Source organism: Perognathus longimembris, unplaced genomic scaffold, assembly GCF_023159225.1.
Source record: "Perognathus longimembris pacificus isolate PPM17 unplaced genomic scaffold, ASM2315922v1 HiC_scaffold_5388, whole genome shotgun sequence".
NCBI lineage: Eukaryota > Metazoa > Chordata > Mammalia > Rodentia > Heteromyidae > Perognathus > Perognathus longimembris.
The window spans coordinates 17,890-44,154 of NW_025960809.1; the positions used below are offsets into that span (position 1 = coordinate 17,890).

At 43.6% G+C, this 26,265-nt stretch overlaps 1 protein-coding gene across 1 annotated transcript in view; it reads left to right on the top strand.

Annotated features, from left to right (window-relative positions):
* The first annotated feature begins 9,632 nt into the window (after positions 1 to 9,632).
* LOC125345197 (PRAME family member 12-like) overlaps positions 9,633 to 26,265 on the top strand; it is a 41,210-nt gene continuing 24,577 nt past the window's right edge. Inside the window, exons 1-2 of the mRNA XM_048337412.1 lie at positions 9,633 to 10,104; positions 10,214 to 10,946. Coding sequence (XP_048193369.1) covers positions 9,633 to 10,104; positions 10,214 to 10,946 — 1,205 coding nt within the window. The remainder of the gene's footprint in view (positions 10,105 to 10,213; positions 10,947 to 26,265) is intronic.

Here is a 26,265-nt window from a genome sequence, read left to right on the forward strand (position 1 = left end):
CACACAGAGAAACCAGTGCCTCCTAAGAGCTGCAAGCTTCCTGGCTTTTGGGGACCCCTTGGGAATGGCCTTGGCCTGCATGGCTCTTGGTTTATCTACACTCACAGCAGCTGTTCTTGGGGTCTTTGTGAAACATCACAACACCTCCATTGTCAAGGCAAATAACCAGGCTCTCAGCTACATCCTGCTCCTCTCCCTCATCTTCTGTTTCCTCTGTTCCTTGCTCTTTATTGGCCGTCCCAACACAGTCACCTGCATTCTACAGCAAACCACATTTGGAGTTGCATTCACTGTTGCTGTTTCTGCTGTTTTGGCCAAAACTGTAACTGTGGTTCTGGCCTTCAAGGTCACTACTCCAGGGAGAAGGATGAGGTGGCTGCTGGTGTCAGGGGCTCCTAACTTCATCATTCCCATCTGCACCCTGGTCCAGGTGACTCTCTGTGGCATCTGGTTGGGAACCTCGCCTCCCTTCATTGACACAAACACATACTCTGAACATGGACACCTCATCATCCTGTGTAACAAGGGCTCCCTCACTGCCTTCTACTGTGTCTTGGGATACCTGGGCTCCCTGGCCCTGGCCAGCTTCACTGTGGCTTTCCTGGCCAGGAACCTGCCTGACACCTTCAATGAAGCCAAGTTCCTGACCTTCAGCATGCTGGTGTTCTGCAGTGTGTGGCTCACTTTCCTGCCTGTCTACCACAGTGCCAAGGGCAAGGTCATGGTGGCTGTGGAGGTCTTCTCCATCTTGGCCTCCAGTGCAGGGCTTCTTGGCTGCATCTTTGTCCCCAAGTGCTACATCATCTTGATAAGGCCAGATATAAATTGTGTGCATGGCTTTAGGGACAGAAAATGCCCTAGGAAAATTAAGCCCTCCTAAGAAGAAACTTACATATCTTTTCAAGGGGTTTCTTTTGCCATTAGATATTAATTTACATAGTTGGAATCATTTCAATAAATTAGCTGCTTTTACTCATTTTTCTAGTAATGGCACAGTCAGAAGTTGTAGCTAGAGATAGGTCAATTTGAATTTCATTTCATATATTTTTGTTCTTTCCTCTAATAAGCACTTTGTTCCAGTTTTCGATATTTCAGAGATATTTGAAGAAAAACAAAGTATATCAATCAGCCTTTGGCACACTGTCACTCATCAAATCCTTGATGATCAGGTGGCCAACTGAGATTTGAGGACCATGGTTCAAAGCCAGCCCCAGCATTAAAACTCTCTGAGAATCCATATTCAATAAACTCCCACAAAAAAGCTGGAAGTGGAGCTGTGTGTCAATGGTAGAACACTAGCCTTAAGCATAATTGCTTAATGATAAGGCACAGGCCTTGTGTTCCAGCCCCAGGACAAGCACACACACACTCACACACACACTACACACACACACACACACACACACACACACACAAACACACACAGAATACCAGGACTTGTGGTGTGGGGGAGAGGAAAGAAGTCAAGGGGAATCAGGGTAAATGAATGGACAGAGAAAGGGTGGGCAAATGAATTCCTAATATACGATGCCTAAATGTGGAAATGAAACTAGCACACATTAGAGGGTGGGTTGGGAGAGATGGAGGAGAAAGATGGAATTGGTGTCATGCATCAAGACGCCTTGCACTCACAAGGTGACATAGTGAATTGCATAGTGAATTCTCTAGATGTGTGTGTGTGTGTGTGTTCCAGTTTTGAGGCTGGCATTCTGGGCCTGAGTGATGTACCTGAGCTTCTCTTGTTCCAGCCTAGGTCTCTACCACTTGAGCAAAAGCACCACTTCCAGCTTTGTCTGAGTAGAACGTTTCTGCCTGGGCAGGCTTTGAACTTGATCTTCGATGTTAGCTTCCTGAGTAGCTAGGAAGACAACTGTGAGCTACTCATGCCTAACATTTTTTTTTTAAATGTAGTTTGGCAAGATTCCCCTCCCTCCCAGGACCACCACCTTTGCCTGTCTCTGGTCAGCTGGGTTTTTTGAGATTGCCTTCCTTATGAGCCACTTTCTTATCCCTGTGTTCTGCCAACCTAAGTTTAGCTCCTATACATCATGTTCACACAACACAATCCAGGAATTCGTTCATTCAATTATTCTATTCATTCAATAAAGGATTTCCATCTCCAAGAAGGTCAGCTTATTTATTCTTATCTTTCTTTATTGTTTTTTAATTTTTACCTTACTCCTCCCCATTTTTCTCCCCAGCCCACAAATTGTACAGTTGGTTCTCACCATATAGTTTTGTACGTATTACTGTTGCATAGGTTTGCCTTTTTCTCCTTTGTCTCTCCATTTTTTTGTATTCCCTTTCCCTTCCATAGTTCAGTTAAATGAATACACAATATTCAGGGTACTAAAATCAGTTACCCAGATAACAGGGGTAAAACCAGGGGAAATAAAGACAAAACTAAAAAAGCGCATAATTTCACATGGTATATAGAAAATAACAATGATAAGCCACATTCTTTCTGTTTTTCTTTTTTTGCTTCTTTGTGTGAGAGTACTTTGAAATGGAATCATGGCCCAAGCACTGTTACTTAGCTTTCTTATTTCAAGGGTGGCCCTCTACCATGTGACTCAGAAACTCCACTTCCGGGTTGTTTTCTGGTTAATTGGAGATCAAAATCTCAGATATTTTCGCTGAGGCTGGCCTCAAACTATGATCCTCAGATGTCAGCCTCCCGAGTAGTTATAATTACAAGTGAGAAGAAGCAGCCTTGGTCTGAATGACGATTTTCTTTCTTTCTTTTTTTTTTGTTGGTGGTTCCCCAATTGTATTCAGAGCTAGAGCTCTGTCCCTAAGCTCTTTTGCTCAAGGCTAGTGCTTTACCATGTTGACCCACAGTTCCACTTCTAGTTTTGTGGTGGTTCAGTTCAGATGAGAATCTCATAGACTTTCAAAACTCGGCTGATTTTGAACCATGATCTTCACATCTTTAATTTGTTGTGTAGCTAAGATTCTAGGCAGGAACATTCCTTATGTTGTACAGTTCTGAGAAAAGACATCTTTCTATTTGTTGTTTTTGCTCTTTCTTTTTTAAATGAAATGATGGATGGAAACAATGAACTGTAGGCCATCAGTGGGCTGCTGCTGGATGTGCAGGTTTGATTACAATCATTTGAAAAAACAAGATTGTGTTCTAATTCTTCCCAGAGAGGATACATTATAGACTTGTGATGTGGTTTGCACGGGATGCCTGGACCTGCAAAGGGCACAAAAGATCCTGGGGTTCCAGAGCTACAATTGAACTGGAAAGATGAAGCTCACAGGCCTTCTTATTACACACATGTACACACACACACACACACACACACACACACACAATTACATTATATTCCTGAGAAGAAAAGACACAGAGAGAGGGCCTATTACCCAGCCAGAGCCTCATGGTTATGAAACTCCTCATCTCTGAGCACCCAGGAACCATCTGCCCCCCGGGAGTAGTATAGTAAACATTTGCACAAATGACAGAAACTTGGGAAGATCTGGATCTTATTAGGGGTTGTCATCACATCTCCCAAATCCTGGGCAAAACCAGACAGAACCTGAAAAAAACTGTCAGGGTCCAAGTTCCCTGTGGGTCCATAGCTCTCCACAGGGGGAGAATAGATACTTTCACCCAAGTGGCCCAACCTAGCCAGGAGGCCCTGGAGGCTCTGCATGGTTTCCATGAATACCTGGTTTCCATAGAACCTGAAGAAGCTAAGCTTGGAGCACTGGCTCAGGGCTGGTAGGAAGACTGAGACCTGAGCATCTGTGATTTCACATTTCTCCAGCACCAAGGTCTCCAGGGTGCCGGCCACTTGCTCCAACAGGGCTCTCAGGAGTTCAGGACTAAAGCTTTTCATGGACAAATTCCTCAGGCACAGGTGCTGGAGCTGCCTGGTGCAGAGACACCGGGACAGTACCTCAGGTCCGTTTCCAACAGATTACACGAGCTCAAAGACATGTTCTTCAACAGTGGCAGTCTCCTGAAGATGGCGGGCAGCTTTCCACCAAGGAATAGGACTGCATATGCAGCCCCTGGAGACGCTGCAGCTGCCACAGATATGCCCCAATTGGGAGGATGAATACGAGGAATTTGGGGAGCTGGAAGTGTTGAAGTGGCCACTTGTATTGTCGAAAGTCGGGATGCGAATGTTCTTCATCTGGCTCCAAAATGAAGCAACGATTTGCATGGTTTCTTCGAGACTGAATTTACTCCCCAGCAGTTCCATGGCATAGTGCAGATTCTCAACTTGCAGAGCCTTCTGGGTTTCAGAGCTAGAGTCTTACAGAATCTCCACCATCCTGGGGCACAGCCAGACTCGTTCTCTCCTCTTCCAGGCCCACTGAAGCAGCGAGGCTTGGATATCGTCCTTAGGGCTATCGTGGATTCTCAGGTCCATGGTGATCATCAAGGGTTGCTCTCCAGCCATTCCTGTCCAGGGACTTGCTCTTAACTCTCCAGATGGGAACCCTGGATAGGAGATTTGGGCCATGGCAGGGTACCCCAGCGTCCAAATGCGTAGGTGCTCACCCTGCAGATCAACCCCTTGTAATTTCCACCGATTTGGGCGCTTCTTGATGTTAAGTAGCAAACCGAGCCCATGCAGGAGAGCCTTGAAGGTTTCCTGGTCTACTGACTCTTCCAGGTCCACCAGGGGAAGGGAAGGGAAGGGCCAGGCCTGCACCTTTGCCTTCAGCACCTCTTGTGGCCCCGAGTATAGGCCTCCATAAACAGCAAAGGGAAAAGCAACACTGGCAGATCATCTAGGACAGAGCTGGCCAGGGTCAGGTGGCTCAGCAGACTCTCCATGGTGAGACGCTGGAGCAAGGGTGGGGAGCTCTTGCTCATCTTGCTGGATAAGATGTGGGGTCCGCTGTGTAGGGCTCCCTGAAGCCCAGCAGGGCCAGGCACTGACTGCAGGCTCAGGGCCTCTGCTGCTGTTCTCTGATCGCTGGCCCCCTTTGTACCCTTGAGCCCTGCCTTTAGAAGTGCATGTCAACCAATCACAGAGCAGATTATTGAGCCACACCCAGCAAACATAGACAGGTGTCACTCTCCAAATTAATTCAAACTGAGCTTCTTATTCTTTGAAATGTAAATCAAACCCAGGCAAAAACAATTCCCACCCTTATCCCTCAATCTCTCCAGGAATTCCCAAGATTCTCCACTGCCCTGGGGCCAGGGAGGATCCCAGGAGAGCCACCAGCCCAGCTCCATAGCATCCACAGAGACCACTGGACATTCTTCTCTGTGTCCTTTTCCTTTATTTCTTTGTTCCTTCATTCCTTCCTTACCCCACTTGCATTTCTTCTTCATTCTGCCTTTCCTTTTTCCTTCATTCTTTGTCTGTCTCTTCTCCTTTGCTTTTCTGTCCTTTGTCTTATCTTCCCTTTTTTTGTTCTCTCCTTCGATTCCTTTCCTTCTGTTCTACAGTTTTTTCCTTTCTTTTCCTTCCTATTTAGTTCCCTTCCTGCTTGCTAGCCTCCATATTTTCCTCCCTTTCTTCACTTCTTTCATACCTGTCTTCTTTCTTTTCTTCCTGCCTGCATTTTATCCTTCCATCTTTCCTCCTTTCTCCCTCCATCTGCCCCTCCCTCCCTCCTTTTCTCTTCCCCTCCTCTTTTCTCTTTGTCCTTTCTTTCTTTCTTTGTTTTTCTTTTTCCCTCTGGAAGTGAAATTGGACTCAACTAGAGTCTTATCAACAAAGGGTGCTGTTATTGCTCACAAAAGCTCATGTGTGGCACCCAAGCCCTGAGTTCCAAGCCCAGAACTGCCACACAAACAGACACACAAACAAACCCATCAATGATGCATTTTGAAAGACAAGAATACCCTGATCCACTTTTTGAAGAAAATATAGGGGGAAGGGAATAAATATCAAATATGGAAGGACCTCCCATGACAACAAGGGAACTATTTCTTCATCTCCCACCCATTTTGGGATGAGACTCCTCCAGGGTAATGCAGTTGTTGTCGAGATTTGAAGAAAATGGCATGAGAATTCAGGCACTAATCGTTCATCATATAGATACCTTTACTTCATGTCTTCCCAGGTCCACCAAAAGAAAGAAAAGTAGAAAGATAGGAAGCTAGGAAGGAAGATAAGAAAGGAAGGAAGCAAGCAGGGAGGGAGAGAGGGAGGGAAGGAAGGTAGGAAAGAAGAAAGGAAGGAAGGAAGGAAGGAAGGAAGGAAGGAAGGAAGGAAGGAAGGAAAGATGGAAGGAAGGAGCAATGGGTAATTACTGTTGTGGCTCAAGTCTTAGGTAGACCACTAGCTTTGACATAAACTGCTAAGACAGAACAACCAGGTTCTGAGTGCAAGTTACTCTTTATCCCAAAGTAAAGAAGAAAGGGAGAGAGGGAAGGAGGGAGGGAGGGAGGAAGGTGAGAGGGAGAGAGGGAAGGTGGGAAGGAAGAAGGCAGGGACAGATTAAAAGTAATATAGATAACTTGGTGGGTGCTCTATATTGGGCTGGTTGTCCTTGTTTTTATTTTTGTTTTTGTTTCTGTTTTTAACTTTATTTGGATCTCTCAGAAACCTCCATTTCTCTGTCAGTATCCAGACACTTACATCTAATAAAGTCAAGAACAACTCAGAACTCCTGTGTGGGCTCGAGTGGTAGAACACTTGAGAAGCTGGGTTGTGTGAGTCACGCCGTTAATCCCATCACATACTAGTTCAAACCACTGTTTGCATTAACCGAAAATACATCACTCATCCAACATGTGCTGTGTTAGGCTCAGAAATCCCATGATAAACTGCTCTTTGGTTGAGATGGGATAGTGAGGGCAGGGCGGGGGGGGGGGGGGGGGTTCTAAAGATACCCAGGAATCAGAGAACAGCCGCAGAGTCATAGAGTCTGAAGGCAGTGCCTGACCCTGCTGGGGTTCAGAGAGCCCTGTACACATGACCCACATCTCATCCACCAAGAGGACCAAGGGGAGCCCAACGTCACCACAATTAGTGATGTGGCCCATGCGGTAGAGCACTTCCCTTTGAAGGGGGGAAATGAAGAGCCAGACTTTGAAGTCAGGCCCCACTTTACCACGCGAACCCCACTTTACCACGTAAACCTGAAATAAGCAGGCCCTGTGAGCAAACCCAGGACAAGCTTATTATGGCCCAGCCGGTCGAGAATTCTAACGACTGGGAATGCTTAACTCTAACTGCCCCTAGAATGCCTCGAGCCCTGAGCCAATCAGATTTGTACTCATAATCTTGCTTGCTTAAACACCTGATTGCTGTAACTTTGTCTTTTGCCTTTATAAGCTCTGTGTAATTGCAGTTGGGGGCTGCCTCCTAACCTCCACTGTGTCGGTGGGTAGGACAAGGTCCGGGCCGCGGCCCCGCTTGAATAAAGTCTTGCCTTGCTATTGCATTTCGGAATGTCTGAGTATTGATGGTCTTCTTGGTGGTGGTCTCGCGACTTGGAACAACACCTTGAGCAGAATAGGCTAAGCAAGTGTTTGCGACTTCAAACACTAGTACAAAATGAAAGAAAATTAAGAAGATAATAAACTAGTGGATGCTCACAAACTATATTTGATGATCACTCAAACATAGAACAAAGATGTTGCTCATCCAAGGTACTTAGTAAATAAGAACTTGAATCAGGGTGGAATCTCAGATCTTCCTAGATCAGGTATGTAGGATTGATAGCAATAACGATGGCTTCTCCTGATAGGGAACTGCAGAAAACATGACTACAAATTGGGAGACTGTGTGTTTGTTTCACAAAGAATGCACCCCACCACTGTGCACAACTGATGCATACTCATAAAACAATGATCAAAATAATGCAATAGCAAAAACTCAGTGAGCCAGTCCTCAGGGCTCACACTTTTAAACCCAGCTACTCAGGAGGGTAAAATCTGAGAAACACAGTTCAAAGCCAGCCTGGGCCTGAAAGTCCGTGAGACTCATCTCGAATGACCCAGCAAAAAAGGCAGAAATGATGCTACTGTTCAGTTGATAGAGGGCTAGCATGGAGTATCAAAGCTCAGGGACAGCATCCTGGCAGTGTTTGTCTTTCAAATGCATAACATATTGAACAGGGAAGATGTCCCAAGCTTATAGCCTCATTCCTCAATGCATTACCACAGATGGCCCAGTACCATGAGCCTGCAGAGGACCCAAAGGAGAGCAGCCAGCCCAATTTTTACCTTCTACCAAGAAATGTGGACATTCTGTCTTCGCTTCCCTCCCTCCCTCTCTCCCTTCCTTGGTTCCTACCCTTGTCCCTTCCTTCCTTCATGGCTTCTTTCCTTCCATTTTTTGTTCTTTCCTTCCTTGCTTGCTTCCTGTCACCTTCTTTCCCTATATCTCTCAGTCCCTGCCTCCCTCCAGAAATTCCTCACTAGCATCCTCCCTTCTTTTTTCCTTCCTTCCTTTATTTTAAATTTGTGCTGAACTGGGTCTTGAACTCAGGGCCTGGGAACTGTACCTGAGCCACTTTTTGTCAAAGCTATTGCATTACCACTTACAGTAATGATCAAATCCTAGAATATCTCACAGACTTTTGGCCTAGTTTGAGTTTGAATTGTGACCCACAGTTCTCAGACTTCTTCAGTAGCTAGGATTCTAGGACAACTATAATTTTTAGTGAGGAGGTTCTTGGGAATAATACTCTGACATACATTCTTGCCTGGCTGGCTTCTCAATGGGGTCCTCAGATCTCAGCCTCCTGAGTTGAATTACATGCAGGAGACATTGAAATCCAGTATGAATATTTCTTTCTTGGTTTTTGTTCTGGCTTTATCATTTTATTTTTGCTGTGCCTGGGTGGGGGGCACAAAGTGAAGACTCCTTATGGGAGAACAAATGGACTCTGGTCTGCATTTTGAAGGCACATTTGATCAAAACTCAACCACTACAGCTTCAACTACTGAGAATTCTCATCATGCAGTTTGTTGCAGAAGTAGAAAGACTTACTTTGGATTTCATGGGAGGTCAATAGTTATTTGATGTTGAATTTCCCCTCATACCATGTCCTCACTAGTGTTGTGGCTCAAGTGGTAGAGCACTAGACTTGACAAACAGCACATCAGGTACAAAAGCCAGGCCCCGAGTTCAAGTCACCGTTGAGGACAAAGTAAAAAATGAAGAAAGAAAAATGGAGGAAGGCAGGCAGGAAGGAAAGGAGGATGGGCGTGATGAAGGAAGGGAAGTAGAGATAAAGGGAAGCAGAAAAGAAGGTAAATATATCGAATTTTCTAGAGTGTAGGTGGGCTCCATAAAGTTGGGCTAAGAGCTCTTCTTGTGTCTTTTGCACTGAGGGCAGTGGAAGAACTGTGGGAATTCTGAAGGCTTTAAGAAAGAAGACAGTCAAGTCTTTTTGTCTAATTTGTTTTATGTTTCAAAGAGGAGCTACCAAGTGTGGGTCCAGCCTTTCATCCTGTGATTTTTTGGTTAAAAGTGTATGAGAATTGATCGCCTGTGCAACACCCAACCAAGGTGTATGGCTCAGAAATCCTATCAGAATCTGCTCCCTGATTGGTTGATATGAGATACTGAGGGCGGGGTATAGGAGTATAAAAGGACCCAGTGATCAGGAACAGCAGCAAAGCCCCTGAGTCTGCAGTCAGTGCCTGGCCCTGCTGAGATCCAGAGAGCTCTGCACACCTGACCCACATCTCATCCACCAAGATGAGCAAGAGGATGCCACCCTCGCTCCAGCATCTCGCCATGCAGAGTCTGCTGAGGCAACCAGCCCTGGCGATCCCTGGCTTGGAGGATCTACCAGTGCTGCTGTTCCTGTCCATCTTCATGGAGGCCTATACTGGAGGCCAGAGAGAGGTGCTGAAAGCCATGGTGCAGGCCTGGCCCTCCCCCTGCCTCCCCCTGGGGGACCTGGCACAGTCCCCACACCCACGAACCTTCAAGGCTGTCCTGGATGGGCTCAATCTGCTACTTGCCAAGAAGGAGTGCCCCAGTCGGTGGAAACTGCAAGTGCTTGGTCTGCAGAAAGAGCATCCGAACGTCTGGACATGGGGGTACACGGCCATGGCCCAAATCTCCTATCCAGACATCCTGACTGAGAAGCCAACAGTGAGTCGCTGTGCAGGGATGACAGAAGAGCAGCCATTGAAGATAGTCATGGATCTGACCATTAAACATGGTGCTCACTCCAATCTTACCTGCTCAATTGGGCCCACAAGAGGAAACCACAGGTCCAGCTGTGCTCAAGGCAGTTGAGGCTTCTGTCTGACTCCTTCCCTGAAATGCAGAGGTTCTGGAGATGCTGAGGCTAGACTTTGTCCAGGAGTTGGTGGTCAGTGAATTCTGGAGTCCACATACCATGCAAGTATGTGCTCCTTATCTGAGCTGGATGAGAAACCTTCGACGCCTGAAGATTTCCAACACGTTTGACCATATGTATACTGTTGAAAGGCAGAGTCCATACTGTGCCTGGAAGTTCAAGGCCCGCTATTGGCGTCTTCCGCATGTCAATCAGCTTCATATGGAAACCATCATGTTCCATCCTGAAAACCTGCTGTCCATCCTTAGGAGCCTGGGGCCACTGAAGACCTTCTCACTGAATATGTGTTCCCTGGGGGAGGCGGACTTGGAGTCTCTATCCCAGAGTCCTCACACTGGACAGCTCCAGCACCTGTTTCTCAGGTGTTCATCCCTGGGGGTCTTCAGGCCTGAGTCCCTGAGGGACCTGCTGGGGTTCCTGGCCTGCACCCTGGAGACCCTGGGCCTGGATGTCTGTGACTTGACTGATGCCCAGCTCTCTGCCATCCTGCCTGTCCTGAGCCAGTGGTCCTGGCTCCGCTTCATCAGTTGCTTTGGCAACCCTATCTCCTTGGCCGCCCTGCAGGAGCTCCTGAGCCTCATGGCCAGGATGGGCCACTTGAAAAGGGGGCTCTATCCTGCCCCTCTGGAGAGCTACGAAGACCCAGACAATGGCGACCCAGAGGATATTGACCCTGAGAGATTCGAAGAAGTTCTGGCTAAGTTGGCACTGGCATTGAGAGACAGCTACTCTAATTTTATTATGGCTACTCCTCTTATCAGGGAAGCTAGCAAACATTGTATTTCCCATGCCTTACGCTGCTTTGCTACTATGGGACTTCCTAAACATATTCAAACTGATAATGGTCCAGGATATGTCAGACGAGCTTTTAAAGCTTTTGGCAAATCTTACTAAATTGTTCACTCTACATGAATTCCCTATAATCCTCAAGGTCAAGGAATTGTTGAGCGGGCCAACGGTTTGTTAAAACACCAAATTTCTAAGTTAAAATGGGGGGGGGGGAATTATACCCCCTCTCTCCTGTTAATATTCTTTCTCATACTTTATTCGTACTAAATTTTTAAAATCTGGGCTGTAATGGCGTTTCCGCAGCACAGCGGTTCTGGGAAAAGAGAGCAAAGAGCTTTTGCCCAAGTTAAGTGGAAAGATCCTTTAACAGGTGCTTGTCACGGGCTCAATCCAATATTGACATGGGGTCGAGGACATGTCGTTGTTTTTTCAGAGGATGAAAAGCACGCCCGCTGGCTGCCTGAGCGTTGCGTTCAGATTATGGAAGCTCATCAGAATGGTACAAGCGCTGACCCACTCGGCTTACGCCCCAGATCCACCGATTTTACACCTTACAACTTGGGAAGGAGGTGAGGTGTTTGTCCATGTCAACAGATCAGCATACAGTACAGCTCCAGATCCTTTTTTCCAACACATTAAAATGGGAGACTTTGACGCTTCTGGCATTGGAATCCCTTCATGTTTTACAACTGACTACAACAGTCATATTCCAGGCTGCAGTGTAATGTAATCCATGAATCATTGAATTTGGATTCCTGTAGGGAACGGAGTCAGCAGTTATTCTCACTTTGATCTCTGGTGGTGTTGCTACCACAAGGATATGCTAAGTGCAAGGAGATTTGTTTACTAGTAACTCTGCCACTACCCAGAATTGCTTTGCTATGTCTGCTTTGCTATGTCTGCTGGAGTCCATTCCTATGTTATTCAACCTCATCCTGTCTTTACTGCCATCAAATGTTGCGAACTTCAAAGACTCTTTGTGTTCTTGAATTTTAGCAACTCTATGCTATTCCCTGGTTCCAAAACTGCATATAAGCTGGAAGTTAAGAATAAACTTGGCTGCAGTCTTGAGTTACAATCTTAAGATGCAGACCTCCTAAACCCCATCTTTTGTCTCTGTTCTTGCATTTTTCCTTTTCTTTAATCCTCGCCCCCTCAGTCAGGATTTCCTCTTCGCTGCCGGCTGGCTCGGCACAGTGGTGCCCAAACAGGGACCTGAAAACCTGGGATGAAGGCAGAGGACCCAGCTGAGGTAAGAGCATGTCTTATCACTTGGGAAAGAGAGCAGGAGAGAGTACAGAAAAATATAGTCGGGAGTAAAATATAATGGGACAAAGTAACAGTCGCATGCTGTATGTGCAAGCCCTCAAAGGGACGCTTCATGCCCGGGGAGTGAAAGTGGGGCAAAGTCAGTTGGAACGTTTCTTTCACTTCATCGAGGAAATATGCCCCTGGTTCCCAGAGGAAGGAACCATTAACTTAGAAGTTCGGCAAAAAATAGGAAAAGTTATTCAGGGACATTATGACACAAAAGGCCCTGAAAGAACCCCAGTGGGCTCCTTTACTCTTTGGAACCTGGTCAGAGATTGCTTAGATCCTAGACATGAACAGATTAAATTCAATCAGTCTATCAGAGAAACTGAACAGGGATCTGATGAGCGTTGCCCAGTCCCGGGAGTATATTCTGCTGCCGGGGAAGAGCTGAGAAAATTAATAAGATCTGAACCCGATGGGCTAGATATTAAAGAAGACTCAGATGGCTCAGACACTGAGGAAAAATTATGCAATGAGCCTACTAAAGATAGATTGACCCATGTTGAGAATATGTTGAAATCAGTTATAGCTTTATTGTCACAGCTTCATCCAGAACAACAAACTCCTTTAAAGGTAGATACTGGTGAGCCCCCACCGACAGTCCTGGCAGACTTAGAGCTCTCCTAGGTGCAGGCTGCTCGCAGAAGGGAGGGACCTGAGGCTAGGGAAATGCTAACACCACCGAGGTAACTTCTCCTGACCGAGCGCTCTACTTCCATCCACCACGACAATGACAGATTTGATACCCCCACCAGGGTGAGTGACCATTAGCCTGGAGCTTGCATTTTCCATAAAGCCACTGGGCTAGGTCAAAGGGATCAGCAATTGTGGGTGTTTGGAGTCAACTGATCTCTAGTTCAGCTCCGCTGGTCACTCATCAAGTGGGGGACAGTCTAAAATGCTTCAGGAAAGCTGCTCAAGCTTGAGCCCAATCTTATGTATTTGGAATATTTTGCAGGATTTACCTAACTTCTATAAGTGCTCAGGCAGATGAAGTTCTCTCTGTCTCTTTTTCTGCCTCTCTTTAAACTCTGCCTGCCTGCCTGTGACATAGGATGGGCTGGTGCTAGCTTCCAAAGGTACTAATATTTGTTTAACATCTGCTTTAAAAGACTCAAAAAAAAAGGTTTTCTATTCTTGTTATTGATGTTAGGTTTGGAGACTCAGTTAAATTTTGCTTGTTTGGCTAAATCCTAAGTTTTCTCTAACATTGAGCACATGGTCGACAATAGGATTGGTTGGAGTGAAAGCCTGACCATCCCCCAGGTCACAGGCATGCCAAATTCCTGGAGGCTGGGCAGGGACTTGGAGTCTCCGGCTCCCTGTAACCCTGTCCCCACTCTGACCTCTGTAATTGTGGCCTTGCAGTTCAAAGGTGTCTGCAATTCAAATGCTGGAAGGTGAAGGTGTCTTGCTGTGAGCTTGCTGTCTGTGTTCTGTTCATGCCCTGTCTCCCGTAAGCTCCCCATGGGAGCTGAACTGGTTTCTCAAAATGTGGCTTCTCGGATAATCTGTGAAAATTTTGATTTGCTGGATACGTTTTTTTCTTGGCCGGTCCTGTGCCTTGGACTCAGGGCCTGAGCACTGTCCCTGGCTTCTTTTTGCTCAAGGCTAGCACTCTGCCACTTGAGCCACAGCGCCACTTCTGGCCATTTTCTGTATACGTGGTGCTGGGGAATCGAACCTAGGGCTTCATGTATGGGAGGCAAGCACTCTTGGCACTAGGCCATATCCCCAGCCGCTGCTGGAAAAGTTTTTTTTTGTTTACTATCTAACCACGTGGTTCTAGAATATAGGCAAAATAATATCATTTGCCACTGAAATTCCAAAAAAATTACATGGCCAATTAAAGAACAATTCTAAGTGTGCCCCAAGGCTTGTGCACACTGTCTGTATGTGTATGTCTGTCTGTCTATGCCTATCTTTTGGTAAAACTTAAAAACAAAACAAAAAAAACAGGTTTTAAACCCAAACTGATCATGTTTGGGTGCAAGCAAATGTGTCTAAGAAAAACTCCAAAAGGTTCTAGTCAAGTGTACATCTAATCCTGACAATTCTTTGATATAGACTAAGATTTTGCTTCTCCATTCCGTTTTCTTTTTTTCCCTATGCTCTCATAAACTCTTTACGATCAAGGGACCAGAGTCATTTTGGAACAACTGCACAAATGTGACTATTAACCTAAATTTTCCTGATCCAAAATTAACATTTTGCTTTATAACATGCAGGTTGACATGGATGCTAGCTGAGTGGACCGTGGCAGTCTGGCTACAGGAAGCTGCCTCCACAGTCGGCTCCCAAACTGCCTGGTTTGCTCAAGCAATTTAGGAGTCCTGTGAGGATTTTGACAAGCCCAGGCTGTCAAAGGCTAATACCCTGGCTCTGCCTGCCCCAAGATTAGAGTTGGGTTTATAGAAGGTCTATCATGACAGAGTTGCAACCGAGACTTATTCCAAGATTAAAAAGCATCAGAGTTGTGTTTGGCGACCACAGGGTTGCATTGGGGTAGCATTGGTGTCTTCTCCCTCCATGTCTCCGAAACTGTCCTGGCTGCTACAAAGAGCAGACTTGGTTGGCCTTCAATCTGTGTGGATTTTGTGACTAGGAAGATGGTTAAAGGCCCAAGCCTTCTAAAATCTGTTTAAAAATGCCTTTAACCAGTCTGTGTAGAAATTTACAGGCAACCAGCAGGAGGTGTGACAACCTGTCCAGAGGACTCTCTGGGATGCTACTACAGGCTTACCCAGATGCATCCCATCTCTCCTGCTGGCCTCCTAATTTGGGATGGAAGACAGCCACTTCAGATACACTGAAGCTGAGACTTTTATTGTTATTCATTTGTTTTCGCTTTCACGTGCCAGTAAGGTAAGGTTAAATAGTATGTTTTGATATAAGAGCACATTGATCTCATTCAGTCTGCTGTTCTCTAAGTGTTACAGCAAAACTCTGGCAACTATTTGTTGGTCAATTCTTAACAACTTACAGGAAACTCTACTCCCTTTGTTCTCCTGTTGCTTTAATTAGAAATAAAAAGGGCATTGATGGCTAAGACTCCCTGGATTACAGTTCAAAGCAACCCCAGGCAGAGAAAAATAAAAATCCCCCTTGGTCATATTTGAGGACCTTATTAACTTAGTAGTCAGAAACTACAGATTAAGAATTCTCATTTGCGTAACTTGCATGATTTTCAAAAAATTTCTGGGAGATATTAATTGGCTTCACCATTATCTTAAATTATCCACAGCTGAATTAAAACCCTTATTTGATCTATTAAAGGGGGACCCTGATCCTACATCTCCCAGGCAAATGACAACTAAAGCAGCTAAAGCCTTAAGCATAGTAAATTCTGCCATTTCTTCCCAACATGTAAATTATATTGATTACTCAGCCCCTTGTGAAGCATATATTTTAACTACACCTCATTCTCCAACAGCGGTCCGCTGGCAGAAGGGACCCCTTTTATGGCTTTTCTTACCTGCTACTCCTTCAAAAGTGTTAACTCCCTATTATAAATTGGTAGCCAACTTAGTCCATATGTGCCGTGTGGAATCTTGTAAGTATCTTGGACGAGATCCACAGGTTATTTACATCCCCTATATTTTACAACAGCAAGAATGGTTTTATATTCATTGTAACTCCTGGGCCATTGCTTGTGCTAATTTCATGGGAACAATTTCACATCATTGTCCCTCCAACAAATTACTTCACTTTGCCTCTTCTTACCATTAAGTGAGGGCAATGCTATTACAGATGAGGCTACTCAAATTTTTCTCACTCAAATTGACTTAACAAAGCAATCACATGCTGCCCACCATCAAAACAGTCGTGCCTTACGTCAACAATTTTATATCACACGTGAGGCGGCTTGTCAAATTGTAAAAACTTGTCCCAACTGTACTACCTTCCTACCTGTAACCTCCAATGGCATTAACCCTTGAGGCTTAGTAGCCAACCATGTTTGGCAAATGGATGTTACCCACATTCCCTCTTTTGGACGGCTCCGCTTTGTCCATATTACCATAGACACTTAGTCTAATTATATTATGACTACTCCTCTTATCAGGGAAGCTAGCAAACATTGTATCTCCCATGCCTTACGCTGCTTTGCTACTATGGGACTTCCTAAACATATTCAAACTGATAATGGTCCAGGATATGTTGGACGAACTTTTCAAACTTTTTGCAAATCTTACCAAATTTTTCACTCTACAGGAATTCCCTATAATCCTCAAGGTCAAGAAATTGTTGAACGGGCCAACGGTTTGTTAAAACACCAAATTTCTAAATTAAAAAGGGGGGGGGGAATTATACCCCTTCTCTCCAGTTAATATTCTTTCTCATGCTTTATTTGTACGAAATTCTTAAAAATTTGGACTGTAATGGCCTTTCTGAAGCACAGCAGTACTGGGAAAAGGGAGAGCAAAGAGCTTTTGCCCAAGTTAAGTGGAAAGATCCTTTAACAGTTGCTTGGCACAGGCCTGATCCAATATTGACATGGGGTCGAGGACATGTCTGTGTTTTTTCACATGAAAATGATGCCTGCTGGCTACCTGAGCATTGTGTTCAGATTGTAGAAGGTCATCAGAATGGTACAAGCGCTGACCCACTGGGCTTACGTGCCAAATCCACTGATTGTGCACCCTGTGACTTGGGAAGGAGCTGAGGTGTTCATCCAAGTCAACAGATCAGCATACGGTACAGCTCCAGATCCTTTTTTCCAACACGTTAAAATGGGAGACTTTGAAGCTTCTGGCATTGGAACACCTTTATGTTTTACAACTGACTCCAACAGTTATATTCTAGGCTGCACTGTAATGCAATCCATAAATCATAGAATTTGGATTTCTGATAACAGTCAACTATATAATATACAAATGACTTCATTGCCTACTGGGTTCCCTGTACATGCTAATTCTACATCGTCCTTCATGATACCTCGCCACATCAACTTTTCTCAAATTGTAGAATCCATGGGAGAACTGCACCCCATAAAGTGTAGACATGATCATCCTTTTGTAACCAATATTTCAGGGAATAATTCTCAATTGATGGACTGGTTGGGAACCAATCTCACCAACAAGTACAACTCAGGTATGTCGTGGATGAATGGACACTCTCAACGTTCATGTCCGGATGTTAGTGGCTGCCCTAAATAATATCTCCTGGCTCACTTCTTCTTTTTTGAAAAATATTATGAGTTGCGTAACACCCCCTTATGCCATTATGTATGGACTTTTTAATATTTCTATAGGAGCCATGTATTTCAATGTTACTTGTACTAACTGTTCCTTTACAAATTGCTTGTATAGTGGTCTTACTGATTCTGAAATTGTTATTAAGCAGCCTCCATTTGTCATGCTTCCTGTGAACATATCTGAAGCTTGGTATGAAGAAACAGGTATTCAAGGGTTAAAACACTTAAAAGAGTTCATGCGCCCTAGACGATTTATACGGCTATTGATAGCAGGCATTGTAGCCTTTATTTCCTTGGCTGCCTCTGCTGCAGCAGCTACTGTGGCTTTAACACAAAGTGTGCAGACAGCTCATTATGTTAATCAGCTTGCTCATAATACTACGCAAGCCCTGCACTTTCAAGGCAGGATTGATGATAAGGTAGAACAATAATTAGAAGCATTGTATGAATCTGTGTTGTCTCTAGGAGAACAAATTTGTGCTTTACAAACTTTGCAACGGGTGAGCTGCCATTCTGGGTTTGACTTTATCAGTGTGACCCTCCATAAATATAATGGGTCAAGCTATCCTTGGGAACAAGTCGTAGCACATCTTAATGGTATTTGGCACCATAATAATTTGTCCTTAGATCTTTTCCAACTCCATAGGCAAATAACTGGGCTAGGGCAAGCTCCGCCTCTGGACTCTGATTTGGCAGAAACAGCAAAAGAACGGTTTAAACAACGTCAACAGTATATCCCTTCCTTCACTAACGTGAAGGGGCTGCTAATGACATTGCTCGGCCCAGAGATACTTTTGCTGATGGTTTTCATATGCCTTCCTTGCATTGTATGTTTATTGCAAAACTCTTTTATGAGTTTAGCCAGCCAGTAGCAAAAGATCCAAGCTCCAAGTAAACGAATTTCCCATGAGAGGAACAGAGCCAGAGACAGGTAAGAGGGGGTCCCGGTCTGACCGGCCTAAGACAGGGCCTTCAGCTTTGCTCTGAAGTTCCCCATTACAGGTAAGGCAGACAAGGTGACCCACCCAACCTACGACCAGCGGGTTGGCTTCTTTAAACAAAGACGGGGGAGATGTAGGGAGCCAACAGTGAAGTTCATCCTGACTTCTGGCTATACTGTCAAGAATGTGCAAGGGCATGGCTTAAGTCGATATAGGGAACCAACAGCGAAGTTCATCCTAACCTCTGGCTATGTTAGCTCGAGGGCGTGCAAGATCATGGCTTACAGAGCCAACAACTAAGTTCATCCTAACCTCTGGCTATGTTGTTATCTCAAGGACATGCAAGGACACGGTTTACTTGAAGGACAGTACTAATCCTGAGATGTTATATTATGTCCACAAGAGTCTGTTTTATGTAAACCACTCAACCTTATCTTGTTTTACTGCCCCTGGTCATTTACCAACTTCAGGGCCTTCCTGTTTTCTTAAACCATAGTTAATCCTATGCTATTCCCTGGTTCCTCAACTGCATATAAGCTGGAAGTTAAGAAAGCTGGAAATTAAGAATAAAACATGGCTGCAGTCTTGAGTTACAATCTTGAGCTGCAGACCTCCCGGACCCCATCATTGTCTCTTGTCTTTTTTCTCTTGTCTTGTATTTTTCCTTTTCTTTAATCCTTGCACTCCCTCATTCAGGATTCCCTTTCGTTGCCAGCTGGCCCCAGCAGTACAGGACCCCCAGAAATAAACAGATAGAAATTACAAGAGCCAGAGACCAACAAGAAGAGCAGCTCAATAAAAACAAGAAAAAAGAGAGAGGAAAATGAGACTAAGAGGAAAATGGAAGGGAAAAACACACTTATCCTTTATCTCTTTGACTATAAATGGAATAAACTCTCCGATAAAGAGGAGCAGACTGACAGAGTGGATCCATAAACAAAAAGTTGCTATCTGTTGTCTTCACGAGACCCATCTTACAGTAAGGGACAGAAACAGCCTCTGAATGAAAGGGTGGACCATGATCTTCCAAGTAAACGCACCTACCAAAACGGCAGGAGTAGCCATCCTGATTTCAGACAAACTAGACTTCTCATTAAAATCAACACAAAAAGACAAAGAAGGACACTGCATATTAATAAAAGGAAAAGTATAGAATCAAAACATCACGATGATAAATGTATACTCACTGAATAAAAGAGGCCCTAAATATGTCAAACATATTCCCACAGAACTACTCAACAAGATAGACCCAAACACAATCATAGTAGGAGACTTTAATACTCCACTCTCTCCAAGAGCCAGATCCAACACACAGGATTAGCAAGGGAGCTGAAGACCTAAGTAACACCATATCCCAAATGGATCTGATAGATCTGTACAGAGTCTTTCACTCAATAGAGACCCAATACACATTCTTCTCAGCAGCCCATGAAACATACTCCAAAATAGAACATGTCAAAGCCCACACAAAAAACCTCAGCAAATACAACAGTATTGACATAATCTCATGTATTATATCTGATCACAGTGGAATCAAGGTAACCCTCAATAACAAAGGATACCACAGAGGCTATAAACTTACTTTGAGACTAAACCCCTCACTGTTACCTAACACTTGGATCACAGACCAAATTAAGGATGAAATTAACGAATTCATGAGCCACAAGACAATGAAAATACAGCACAAAGAAACCTATGGTATACAGCTAAGGCAGTACTGAGGGGCAAGATCATCGCCCTCAGCACTCACACTAAAAGAATGGAAGCAAAGCAGGTGAATAACCTCACGATGACACTAAAACATCTGGGGAAACAAGAAATAATCGAATCTAAAATGACTAGGAGGAGAGAGATCACAAAGATTAAAGAAGAGATAAATCTGATTGAAAATAGAAAGACCATTCAACAAATAAATAAAACAGAAAGCTGGTTCTTTGAGAAAATGAAAAAATTGACAGACCCCTTGCAAGACTTACAAAGAAAAAAGAATAGAAGAGACTCATATCCGTAAAATCAGGGTCTCCACTGGAAAAATTACAACAAATACACACAATATTCAAACAATCATAAGGAACTATTTCCAGAACCTCTACTCACTAAAAAACAATAATTTTACAGAAAAGGATCAATTCTTACAGAATTATAAACTGCCCAAACTGAATCAAGAAGAAATAGATCAACTAAATAAACCAATAACTTACAACGATATACAGGGGGTAATCAAGAGCCTCCCAACAAAGAAAAGCGGAGGCCCGGATGGATTCACCAATGAATTGTATAAAACCTTTTGTGAGGAGCTAATACCAATAATCCTCAAACTCTTCCGTGAAATAGAAACAGAGGGAGAAATCCCAAATTCATTCTATGAAGCCATGCAGGATGTACACTCTCCCCACTTCTTTTCAACATAGTGCTGGAATCCCTAGCCATAGCAATAAGGCAACAGGAGGGCATCAAATGGATCCACATTGGCAAAGAAGAAATCAAGCTTTCCCTATTCGCAGATGACATGATCTTATATCTGAAGGACCAAAAATACTCAGTCCCCAAACTCCTAAACCTAATAAACCATTTTGGCAAATAGAAGGATACAAAATCAATCCACCAAGTCAGCAGCTTTTCTGTATACCGGCAACGTACAAGCAGAAAAGGAAATTATGGAAATCATACCATTTACAATAGCTAAAAAAAAGAATAAATTACCTAGGGATAAACCTAACTAAAGACGTGAATGACCTATTTAATGAGAACTATAAAAATCTAAAAAGGGAAATCAAAGAGGACACAAGGAGATGGAAAGACCTCCCATGCTCATGGGTAGGCAGAAACAATATAGAGAAAATGCCCATATTGCCCAAATTGTTATACAAATTGAATGCAATCCCCATCAAGTTCCCAGCTACATTCTTCACTGAAATAGAGAAAGCAACCCATAAATTCATATGGAACAGAAAAAGACCAAGAAAAGACAAAGCAATTCAGGCAAAAAAAGCAGTGCAGGAGGAATCACGATACCAGATTTCAAGTTCTATTATAGAGCCATCATAACAAAAACAGCCTGGTATTGGTATGAAAACAGACCAATAGAATAGAATAGAAGACCCAAAAATAAGGCCACACTCTTACAGTCAGCTGATATTCGACAAAGGAACTAAAGACATACAATGGAAAAACATAGCCTCTTCAACTACTTGTGCTGGGAAAACTGAGCAGCCATATGTAGAAAACTCAAAGTAGACACTAGCCTATTACCATGCACCAAGATCAACTCAAAATGGATCAAGGACCTCAACATCAGACATGAATGCTTGAAACTACTGAAGGATAGAATAAGAAAGAAGCTAGAACTTATAGGCACAGGAAGGAACTTCCTGAATAGAGTCCCAGGGGAACAACAGATAGGGAAGAGTCTTGACAAATGGGACTACTACAAATTAAAAAGTTTCTGCACAGCTAAAGACATACCAACCAACATAGAAAGCCAGACAACCATATGGGAAAGAATCTTTACCAGCACAGCAATAAACAAAGGCCTAATATCCACCATCTACAGAAAACTAAAAAAACTAACCCCTTCTAAGCCCAGTAAACCAATTATGAAAGGGGCAAAGGAGCTTAAGAGAGACTTCACAAGAGAAGAGATAAAAATGACAAAGAAACATATGAGGAAATGTTCAACATCCATGGCAGTAAAGGAATTGCAAATAAAAACAACCCTGAGATACCACCTCACTCCAGTGAGAATGGCCTATACTCTGAACTCAGGCAACAACAAATGCTGGAGGGGATGCGGTGAAAGAGGAACTCTTCTCCATAGTTGGTGGGAGTGCAAATTAGTACAGTCACTTTGGAGAACGGTATGGGGGTTCCTCAAAAAGCTCAACATAGACCTACCTTATGACCCAGCCATACCACTCCTAGGCTTCTATCCTGAACAACAGGTCTCAGGATATCAAAAAGACATCTGCACATCCATGTTTATCACTGCACAATTCACAATAGCCAAAATATGGAAACAACCCAGATGCCCCTCTACAGATGAATGGATCCAAAAAAATGTGGTACCTATATACAATGGAATACTACATAGCGATTAGAAATGATGAAATATTGGTATTCTCAGGGAAATGGACAGAACTTAAACAAATAATGTTGAGTGAGACAAGCCTAGAACCCAGAAAAAAAGGCGCATGATCTCCTTGATATATGACTGTTAAGGTAGGGGGAGGGTTAGACAGTAGAAACCAGGTCTGTGAAAGAGAAAACTTCTTGTCAAATGGTATTTCCTACAGATTTGTGTCAGCGAACTTACATTATGTAACTAAAACCAATCAACTACTAAACATATAAAGGTCTAAAATAGACCTCTCAGTGGATCACAATAGCTCAAAAGCTATGTATGTATGATCATATAAGACAATAATAAGCAAACTCTATTGTTGACGTTATATTTAAAGTTCTAGGTGAATTTCCTTTGGCATATGCCACGTGGCTACTGTATATGTTGTTGGTACACTGGGTATTATATATATGTCTACCTGATCTAGGGAAGGGAAAGAAAAACAAGGGTGTAAGATATCACAAGAAATGTATACACTGCCTTATTATGTAACTGTACCCCTTTTGCACAACACCTTGTCAACAAAATTTAATCAATAAATAAAATTTTTAAAAAACTCAGGGACCGTGCCCAAGCCCTGAATTCAAGCCCTAGACCAGTACTAAAATATAAGTAAATGAAACAAAAAATAAAATCCATGTAAGATCTATCCTTAGTTCATGGAGCATACACATACCAATATCTCTGAAAACTATCATGTTTTTCAAAATGAAAAGAAATGCTTCTTAAATTGGAATCTAAGCTGTGAAGCCAGTGAAGTAATAATTTCTGCCATCACTTCTACCAATTGTTTATCTCCCTCACTGAAGAGGGAATGATCATTTTGTGAAGCTGCCAGGGGCTGTGATCTCACTCCATCTTTGAAGAAAGTTGGAAATAAAGTGTTTTCGTTAAAAAAAAAAAGCTAGGTGCAATGCCTTTGCGCTAATCATACAATATAATAATTATCAAAATAACTCCTGGAAATAGAAAAAAAACAGAAGTATACATGGCTCACAAAAGTATACAAAGATTCCAAACAAATATACAAAGATATACTAAACATCTTAGGCAGAAAGAAAATGCAAAGCCAAATGACACTGAATTTTATCTTACTCCAGTAACAGAATCTATCCTCAAGAAGACTAATAACAAACGCTGCCAAGAATGAAGAAAAAGAGCACTTACACAGAAATCACAGGAATTTAATTTCATGGACACATTAGGGAAATCTGTATGTGTTCCACAAGACATATATTTGTGATATTATTCACAACTATTACCTTGTGAGGCTCAGGCTCATTGCATGCATACATGTTCACATCTCAAGGACACCTCTCTATATGCTACCAAGAATCTATAAATTCAGTGATAAAATGCTGTATAATGTAATGAATAGTCAGGTATAATAGATCACTATCAACCTCATTAGAAAGGTTTTTTTTCTCCTTCTGTTGGGCTATGCCTCCACGTCCCCCCTGGGGAGATGCAAGCCTCTAATTGTTGGGGACACTCGGCTCTGTGTGCCGCTCTGGCCGGCGGGAGAGCAGGGAGTGTCCCAGTCGGGCTTAACTGAGCTGGGATAGGGCTGCTGAAATCGCCACGTGTCCCCAGCCCCCATTACATTTAAGGGAAGACACTTAACATGGAGATTTTGGGGGAGCCGCCCGATGGTCTGCCAGCTTCTAAAGGGTTTTATTCAGGGGAGGGGTTTATATAACAGTAATGGCTGCAGGAAAAAGAGGCACTAACTGGGTATTAACGATTGGCTAATGAACTGCCCATCACGCTGATGTTACTACACTTCCTCTATGGGCAAAGACCACAGCCCGCCTAAGGACCGGGACTCTGGGGTCTCCTGCGCCATTAGGAGACATGTGCTCGCAGATGAGAGGGTGGGGCAGGTTTGGCATCTCTTCCAGTAGAACCTGGAAAGAGATGGGAGTTGGAAAGCAGCCAGCCATCCCAGGTCTTAAAGGCATAGCCATACTCTCCACCTTCATTTTTAAATTTCTTATAATGCCAAGTCCTTTCTGTATACTGTGATAAGTATTTTGTGATAGGCACTGCATGTCAACAGACAAGTGTACCATAATACACACCTAACACTGCAGGGATGCAGAGTGTGTTCACTGCCCTCAGGTAGCTGTCTTCTCCAGGGTCACTAATGTCTGCATGGAATTTTGGTCTAATAGATTTTTTTTTTTTGGCCAGTCCTGGGCCTTGGACTCCGGGCCTGAGCACTGTCCCTGGCTTCTTCCCGCTCAAGGCTAGCACTCCGCCACTTGAGCCACAGCGCCGCTTCTGCCCGTTTTCTGTATATGTGGTGCTGGGGAATCGAACCTAGGGCCTCGTGTATCCCAGGCAGGCACTCTTGCCACTAGGCTATATCCCCAGCCCATTGGCCTAATAGATTTTAACAAGCAGAAAACATAGGCTTGGTTTCAATATGGATTGAGCCTATGATAAAGAGGAATTTCATTATTCACTACATGTTTTAGACAAGTAAATCAGGGGAATAGCTTGATCTATGTTAGAAAGTTCAGTAAACATGACATATTCGAAGATAAAAGAGCAGAATGAAAATGTGCAACTCAATTTTGGCGTGGACCATGAATTTTTGAAGTGAAATTGCAGGTTTTGGCGGCTTTGCTGCTTCCTTAGACTTTAGTAAATGGGTGCATTTGTGGCGCGCTGTGCACGTGGAATTCTTATTGAATCCTGCTTGAATCCACCAGTAATACCTGGTGGCTGTAATGGACACTGGGTGGGTGAACGGACCCTGTGGATACAATGCAATAAGAACTTTGATAGTTCACTGACGTAGATTGTTTTCTGGCCATTTCCGTGCAGTCTCTGATGCAATCCAGTTGCTTCACTCCAAATGGCTTTCATACAAAAAGTTTCTAGACAAAGATGTCAAACCATATATATTAAAAATAACTTCATCCCTGGGGCCTCACTATCTGTGTTCTGAGAGAAATCACAGCACCTGAGATGAAGAAGGAGAATGGCAAAACACATTTTCAGAATAATATTTTTCTCCTGGATGCAAGGCCTCAGATGCAGAGCCTCAGAGAATGGTTTTCCACATTGTCCCTGTGGATTCACAAGAGGCTACAAGGAAAGATGGACAACAGTGTATCTCTCAATCAATAAAAAGACACATGTGCACCTGTACAAAGATATATGACAAAGATATATGACCGGACAATGTGGTTCTCGCTTCCAGCCAGAATTTCAGCTAGGCAGATACTTAAGGGATGTGCCCTTTGATTTTCATACTCTTTTTTCTCCAGTTTCCCCTCCCTGTCAATTCCTTGGCTGGCACTAGCTGCTTTTCCACCATGAAGCAGCGAGCACACATGGATGGTGATGTGATGATTGTTGCGTTTTTCCCTCTCTACACTTTGGGATCAGATCTCAGTAACAGCGGTGCTTCCAAATATGAAGACAAGCCGTAAGTAACATCTTATTTCCATGCACTGTTTTGTTCTCAGGATTTTAAATCACTAAGGGAACTCTAGGTGCACACTAGATGAATGTTCTGTTTCCTCTCCCCTGGCCTCCTATCCTGTTTATCAGCAGAACTAAACCCCCCAAATGGTATTATTTGCTTTGTGTAATACTGATGTCAACTTTTCACAAAACTTTATCAACATGTCCTCCATATGTGTACGTTC